This window comes from Micropterus dolomieu, linkage group LG21 (genome assembly GCF_021292245.1).
Source record: "Micropterus dolomieu isolate WLL.071019.BEF.003 ecotype Adirondacks linkage group LG21, ASM2129224v1, whole genome shotgun sequence".
Classification (NCBI taxonomy): domain Eukaryota; kingdom Metazoa; phylum Chordata; class Actinopteri; order Centrarchiformes; family Centrarchidae; genus Micropterus; species Micropterus dolomieu.
The window spans coordinates 34,646,995-34,655,152 of record NC_060170.1 but is presented as its reverse complement, the minus strand read 5'-3'; the positions used below and the strand labels follow the sequence as shown (position 1 = coordinate 34,655,152).

The following is an 8,158-nucleotide window of genomic DNA, read 5'->3' as shown; positions in this document are numbered from 1 at the left end:
GTTTAATATACCCGGGAGGCCGGTAATATACCTTGGAGGTCGGTAATATACCCGGGAGGCCGGTGATATACCCGGTAATATACCCGGGAGGCCGTTTAATATACCCGGTAATATACCCGGGAGGCCAGTAATATAACCGGGAGGCCGGTAATATACCTTGGAGGTCGATTAATATTCCCTGGGAAGCCGTTTAATATGCCTGGGAGTCCGTTTAATATACCCGGGAGGTCGTTTTGATATACCCGGGAGGCCGGTGATATACCCGGGAGGTCGTTGTAATATACCCGTGAGGCCGGTGATATACCCAGGAGGTCGGTAATATACCCGTGAGGCCGGTGATATACCCGGGAGGTCGTTTAATATACCCGGGAGGCCGATATACACGTTATCGCTAATTGCAGATAAATACGTATCAGTGTATACAGCCCATAATTAACAGTTGTGTAGATTGTCCACCAGAGGGCATTCACGTGTTATCTTGCTGCGGTCTCATAACTACAGATAACGAATAGTAGAGATAAAGTCTGATTAATTCACTCATCAGTTAACTACTCACACAACTTATGTAACTAATTTGTTGACCCGCCTGGTAAACAAGACGGTAGAGAACTGACGGTATGAGACTGTAGAGAAGATAAACTTGTTGTTAGTCTACAGACCAACTGATATAATAACTTTGTTGGGAACCCCGGGAACAGGGTGAAAGCGTAGTCATCAAAGCAACACTGCACCTATTGAGATCTAACAGACCGATGTGAAGCTGAGGCTTACCGGGAGCACAGTGACACCATCACCGCCATCAAGGCCAGCGGCGTCCTGATCAGCAGGGTCACAGGCAGGTTTATCACATTAATGTTAATACGTCACGTAGACAAATCAACTAAAAGCTGAGGAGACTAATGAGCTACCGCTAATTAACGGGGGCGTTGCTGTGGTGATTAATAAAAAAAGGTTACTAACTGATCTGAACGAGTGACGATCTGTCGGGTCTGCGTTCAGACTGTTGGATGAGGTCATAACTTATCAAAACGCGGTTACGCCATTTAAATCTTGGCCACATTACAGGTGAAGTTATAAAACTACATAATAAGAAAGGTTCTGTAGCATTTTGGACTCGTGGGGAAGCAGATTTGATCACATTTAGAAAAGTTATGATGCTAAACAGATGATTTCTAGAGGACAGGAGGAGGTTTAGTCTGAAAAACTCAGTCTATCATCACTGTCGGTCTGGAGGCGGCAAACTCACCCCGTCTCTGACGATGTTGTTGCCGTTGCTCCGGGGGGGAGGATGCGCTCTGGGAGTCGGTCCTCTGCTGGGATTGGCTGAAGCTGCGCCGTCAGCCCTGAAGACAGGAAGTGACAACAGATCAGTGATGCTCAAGGCTTTCACAACAACAGTCTGGCAGGACTACGCTCTTTACAAGCCACAGATAAATGTAGTAGTTTTGACCTTTAGTCACTGACAGGAGAAGGAAGTTGTGATATTACAACAGACGGTATAAAAAAAGTGGGCGTCTCCGCCGTGACGTCACCCGTTGGTTTGTGGACTGCTGTTTTGAAGCCTCGAGTTTGGCAGTTTGGACGCCGCCATTTTGATTTCTTTGCAACCAGGAACTGGACGTCACGTGACCATATTTGAACAAGACGGTGGAGCTAGTTAGCTTAGTTAGCAAAGTGCATCTGTGATTCACATTAACTGTGATATTAGCTGGGATGCTAATTTTGGCTAGCGATAAACAGGCTTCAAACTAAACCTACTTACCAGAAGTACTCGCTCTCCTGATGAGCTTTTTCAGCGCCGCTGGTTAAATGTTCAAAGAGCAGCGAATACGAGTCGCCTCTATCCTGATTGACAGGTCACCATGGTAGCGACCTGTCAATCAGCTTGTAGCCCCGCCCTAAAGCCTCCCCTGCTTCCTGGTCTCTGTTCCTCTAAATGGGACCATAATTTACTAAATGAACATCATGCTGTGTTGAAGAAGACTTGAAACTAGTAAGTTATTTAGTGCAATGATTTGGTTGATAGAAACGGGGGATGACACCGTCAGGATGCCACCATAATGCTTCAGATATTAGATTATATAAATGTAGATTTATATAGATGTGTGTATATAAATCCAGTGTTGCTTCAGTTTTAAATCTTACACAAAGAAGAGAAACCCGAGTCCTTGAACGCAGCACAGACAGTTTTAGAGCGGTCATCACACCGTCCTTGTTTGTCGACTGACCTGATTATAAATAGAAATAACAGCTGAGTCCCCCCCCCCCTCACCCCCCGTCAGCTGCTGCCGACTCTGCTGAAACCTTCAGGATGTTGCGGCACGACGGCAGGAAGTGATGTCAGCAGTCACTTGAGTTTTGTCTGTGTCACAGATGCAGTTTTAAGGCGTGAATATAGTTGTTTAAACCTAAAATCTGTGGTTGATTTATCAAGATTTGCTCTGATGTTTTCGGAGGAGCCGGGTCCTGCTAACCGCCAGCCAGGATAAAGTTACCGTCGACAAGTCCGAATCCAAAAAGTGATCGTGCTGTAGACTTAAATTGGGCGATACAATCCTTTTATGGCAGAGAATCACTTTTTGGCGAGTAGCATATAGCCTTCTTAGCCTCTTTAGCTTCTTTGCGACGACCAGCTCCACCCACTTTGAGCTTTGAGCTTCAAAACAGCTGTTCAGAAACCTACGGGTGACGTCGCAGACACAACGCCATGTCTTTATACAGTCTACGGTTGCTACAGACGTGTGTGCGTGTGATTCAGACTCACTGGTATCCCTGCGACCTCTTCCTGCGGCTCAGCCCGAACCGCCGCAGCAGCTCGTTCCTGCGCAGGAAAACAAACGCACCCAGAGCGAGCAGAGGAAGAACGAGGAAGAAGAAGACCAGCAGGCCGTCTCTGAGAGACGTGTCCTTATCTGAGGAGGACAGAGAGTCGGGATTACAGCTGATCTACTGGGGTTAACTAGAATCCAAATGTAGGGCTTTTATTGTGAAACATTTGTGCAGGAAGTGCAGCGATCCAAAATACAGCACACTAAAGTCGACGTGTCTGAAACTACAAAATAAAATGTTCTAGATGAAGAGACAGGTGTCGAGGAGTAAGTTGTGTATTAGCGTTATTAAGTTAGCATTGATAAATTAGCATTAATGCTGCAATAGTCAGGTGTAAAGGTGAAGGTACCGTTCCAGGTGGGTCCGCTGTCCACGCTGCCCCCGTAACCTTTGACCTCACAGAAAGGTGCAGCCCAGCCGTCGTCACAGTGACAGTTCTTGTTACTGTTACACACCTGACAGACAGGTAGACAGACAGACAGGTTACAGAGTGATGGACTGAGACACCTGACAGACTGGTAGACAGACAGACAGGTTTCAGAGTGATGGACTGAGACACCTGACAGACAGGTAGACAGACAGACAGGTTACAGAGTGATGGACTGAGACACCTGACAGACAGGTAGACAGACAGACAGGTTACAGAGTGATGGACTGAGACACCTGACAGACAGGTAGACAGACAGACAGGTTACAGAGTGATGGACTGAGACACCTGACAGACAGACAGGTTACAGAGTGATGGACTGAGACACCTGACAGACAGGTAGACAGACAGACAGGTTACAGAGTGATGGACTGAGACACCTGACAGACAGGTAGACAGACAGACAGGTTACAGAGTGATGGACTGAGACACCTGACAGACAGGTAGACAGACAGACAGGTTACAGAGTGATGGACTGAGACACCTGACAGACAGGTAGACAGACAGACAGGTTACAGAGTGATGGACTGAGACACCTGACAGACAGGTAGACAGACAGGTTACAGAGTGATGGACTGAGACACCTGACAGACAGGTAGACAGACAGACAGGTTACAGAGTGATGGACTGAGACACCTGACAGACAGGTAGACAGACAGACAGGTTACAGAGTGATGGACTGAGACACCTGACAGACAGGTAGACAGACAGGTTACAGAGTGATGGACTGAGACACCTGACAGACAGGTAGACAGACAGACAGGTTACAGAGTGATGGACTGAGACACCTGACAGACAGGTAGACAGACAGACAGGTGTCTCACCCCGTGTCCGTGACATTTCTTCTCCACGTCACAGTCGTAGTTCAGGATGTCAGCGCTGCGACACTCATAGTTCAAACAGACCTGAACACCACAGAAGAAGAAACAAGCATCAACGTCTCCTCTCCTCCTCTCCTTGCCTCCTTTCCTCTCCTCGTCTCCTCTCCTCTCCTCCTCTCCTATATATATATTTCTGTTTATTGAATAACGCTCTACGTCGTATCTGGATTATTAGTATTATTATTTTATGACCTTGTTGTCTCCACACTTGGTCCCTTCGTTCACCATCCCTGGATCGGGGACGTCTGATCCCAACATGAAGTCGACTCCGTAACATTTGCCTCCGGTGATCGGCGTGCTGATGATCGACGGCTCGATGCCGAACACCGTCACCGCCTGGACGTTAGAGCACTGCAGCTTCCCGCACATGGCGTTTCTATGGAGACGGAGAGGAGCGTCACTCGGCGGGTATCATGTGATCAAGAAATTGATCTTCCAAAGGAATTACTTAAACCTGCATAAACCGGCCAGCAGGGGGCGACTCCATAGAAGTCTGTGAGAAAATGTTTCTACTTGTCAGCTGATTTATTCCCTCAGTAAACACTTTCCTGATGAGTTTATGGTCTCAGCATGATATTCGTTTAGTAAATTATGAGCCGCCAAGTCGCTACCATGGCGACCTGTGAATCAGGATAGAGGCGACTCGTATTCGCTACTCTGTGAACATTTAACCAGCGCCGCTGAAAAAGCTCATCAGGAGTCGGCCGCTCATGTTTCAGTAAGACTGTTTTCTTTGAAGCCTGTTTGTCGCTAGCTAAAATTAGCATCCCAGCTAATATCACAGTTAGCGTGAATTACAGGCGCACCTAGCTAACCAAGCTAGCTAGCTCCGCTTTCTCGGCCAAATATGGTCACTGCTGGTTCCAAAAAAGCAAGATGGCGACGGCCAAAATGCCAAATTGGAGGCTTTAAAATGGCGGCCCACAAACCAACGGGTGACTTTACAACCCGTCCAGTTTCCTCTCGGGGTCACAATTTTCCCGACTTCCTGTATTTCTCCTGATTTACGACAAACTTTCATAAGTTTGTCCTTCCATTGCTACAACCTGTTTCTGCCACTGTACGGTGCGTATAACCCGCTCTCTCTGCCGTTTCCACCCGGACAACGATGCAGCTGCACCTGACGCACGAGAGATCACAAGATCGAATATCGTGGGAGTGAAACTTCCGTATATTCTAGATTCATTACACATAAAGTGAAATATTTCAAGCCTTTTTTTCAATTTAATCCGGATGGGTTCGGCTTACAGCTCGTGGAAATCTAAACTCCAGTACTATTAAAATATCAGAATAAAGTATTTATGAAACACACTCTGATCAGCTGATTACCTCAAAACACCTGGAAAGGTTTTCCTTTAATCTCTCAGTCTGCGTCTGTGGAGCTCAAATGAAGTTTTCAACGATGTTCTAATCTTTTGAGATGCACCTGTCTGCTGGGACGCTGACTGAAAGCTCATCTCAGACCGTCTCCAAAAACATCCGAGCAAATGTCTCAACACGGATTGTTTAGATAAACTGTCCTCATATTTAAAATCTACACTTTTAGGTGGTGGTCGGTGTGAAATGCATTCTGGGATATTCTGATAAAATGAGTCAGAACTCCTCAGGGCAAACAGACTGATGATGATGATGATGATGATGAAGGTGTGTGTGCGTTACCTGCTCTCACACTTCTTGTAGCCAAAGTTGTGGTAACCACAGTTGCCGAAGCGATCTCCTTTACTGTTGACGTCTTTGAAACAGATTTCAGGAGCCGCCTTCGCCTCTGAGGAAGAGACGATGTGTTTGTTAACAGGCGGGGATGCTGAAAGAACACTTCAGACCTGAAAAGAAGAACCATCTCTAAACTGTTTGGTGCCAACGTGGTGGTTTTAAACCCTTAAAGATACTAATTTACATAAATTTTTATCACCAACATGAAGCTGATAAAACCTGAAACTAGGGAGGCACCGAAATTAAAATTCTTGGCCGAAGACGAAACCGAATGTAATGAAAAACTTTGCAGAACACCGAACAAGTACATTCATATTTGTTTCCATCTATTTATTAAATGAGCTTCCCACAGGATGTGGCCAGACTATGGTGGGGGGCCCGGTAAAGTAGAGTCCATTTACTTTTAATGGAGACATGTAATATGTTTTATACTTTCTGTGAATATAATCCACTTAATCTTATTCCCATCCTGTACAGACGTCTTATTTTGAAAACCGGACGCTGTCACGTGTTTCCTCACGTGCTAAATTCATCCAGTCCGACCCGGTTTGATAAATAAAGTTGTAACATGAAGACTTCGCAGCCTCTCTTCATACTAAAGAGACAAACTGACAGGATAAAGTCTCTAACCTGCCCGTCAGCTCGCTCTGGGCCGCTTCACTTACCGTAAAGGCTTGAATACGTGTGCACTCCAAATGTAGGTTATCTAGGTTACTTCATATATAAGCGTATACTTTAGGTATAGACTTTTTCTGTATGGTAAGCTGTTTCAACATTTAATAATTTAAACTTACTAGTCGCTATTAAAAGCTACCAGTACTTGTTTATTAGTTTAGATTATTAGACTATTTCCCCGTTATACTAGTAACAGTTCATTAGATACTAGTAAGTATTGTTTACGGGGCCCTGCAGTTCAGATATCACCTATCAGTTACTGGTAATTAATAGAATAGCTTCTACTAAACATCTCTATTCTACTGGTCACTATTATTTAGCCACTAGTGCTTATTTTTTATTTATTAGTAACTAATCCATTCTTACTGGAAACCCCCCCAAAAATATGCAGTTAATAATAATAATTCTTATGTAAATACATATATTACTAGTATCTTTTGTAATAGTAACTAATGATTAGTTACTAAAGACAAGTGCTAGCAGATCTGTGGTGAAGGGGTTGGAACCAGGACCGAGACTCCGTAAGATTCATTAGGTAGATTAGGTGTATATTAGGTTTTTATCACAGTCAGAGTGAAACCCCCTCAGACACAGAGTCCCGTCAGGCTCGGTGAACATCTTCAGTACGTACTGGGTCCGAATATGGCCTGACACTGCCCGTCGTAGTGCTGGCACTTCCCGTTATAACAGTAGGCCCGCTGGTTCCTGCAGGGCTGCCCGTTCTGAGACACACAAACAAGAGTTTAGTGATAAAAGAATACAGGTCAGCAGAGCAAACGTACGGGGGCAGCGCCCTCTACCTGCAGACCGACGGCTCACCTGGACGAAGACGTCGCTCTGACAGAGCGGCGAGGAGCCGTTACAGTACTCAGGCAGATCGCACTCGTCTGTACTGGACCGACACACCGTCCCACCTGGTTGGTACTAAACACACACACAGAGGAGTTAGCTCGTGGTCGGGCGGAGAACACGAGATCAGTAACTAAAATATTAAAATACGTGTTTACCTGACATTTGGAGCAGCACTCTCCGTACGCACACTGCGCTCCAGACTTCAGTTTACAGGTCTGATACTCACAGCAGGGGTCCTCCTCACACTCCTGTAACACACACGTTATGCGGCCGTCCTGTTATTAATGTGCTGTGTGATATGCAGCTCAAACAGTTTCAGTGTGATGTGAGTAAAGTTGAGACTGGTTTCAACTGGACTTTAACAGCTCCTGTGTTTCAGCAGCTCTTTCTGCTCATGTTCAAAACTTTTTGCTCGTTCAGAATCTCTCCCACAGATCTGTGTGACGTGTTAAGCGTTATATTACGAATAACGTCGTCATTTAATGAGAATTCATAATTAAGTCTACCTGCCCTAAACTCTGCTGTGTGCATTACGTTATTGCTCGTCTGTTTAGTTTCAGACCTTCTGTGATCCGCAGTCGCACTCCTCTCCCACGTCCACCAGCCGGTTCCCACAGTAGGGGGCGCTGTAGGCCTCGTCAGGCCGCGGGACGTTCAGGAGACACGTTCCCCCCGTCAGCAGGATCATCTTCTCAAAGTCATCGGCACTGCAGCTGCTGAAGTTTCTGGATCCTCTGCAGGGGGGAGGAGGAGGAGGAGGGGGGGAGAAAGAGGGGGGGGG

At 46.0% G+C, this 8,158-nt stretch overlaps 1 protein-coding gene across 2 annotated transcripts in view; it reads right to left on the bottom strand.

Annotated features, from left to right (window-relative positions):
• Positions 1–8,158, bottom strand: part of adam9 (ADAM metallopeptidase domain 9) — a 46,895-nt gene that overhangs the window by 5,149 nt on the left and 33,588 nt on the right. For both annotated transcript variants that reach the window (XM_046034781.1, XM_046034782.1), the window contains exons 12-21: positions 7,940–8,111; positions 7,533–7,625; positions 7,345–7,449; positions 7,157–7,247; positions 5,797–5,902; positions 4,330–4,513; positions 4,081–4,161; positions 3,179–3,284; positions 2,765–2,912; positions 1,247–1,343 (exon numbers count right to left, since the gene is read on the bottom strand). In XM_046034781.1, coding sequence (XP_045890737.1) covers positions 1,247–1,343; positions 2,765–2,912; positions 3,179–3,284; positions 4,081–4,161; positions 4,330–4,513; positions 5,797–5,902; positions 7,157–7,247; positions 7,345–7,449; positions 7,533–7,625; positions 7,940–8,111 — 1,183 coding nt within the window. The remainder of the gene's footprint in view (positions 1–1,246; positions 1,344–2,764; positions 2,913–3,178; positions 3,285–4,080; positions 4,162–4,329; positions 4,514–5,796; positions 5,903–7,156; positions 7,248–7,344; positions 7,450–7,532; positions 7,626–7,939; positions 8,112–8,158) is intronic.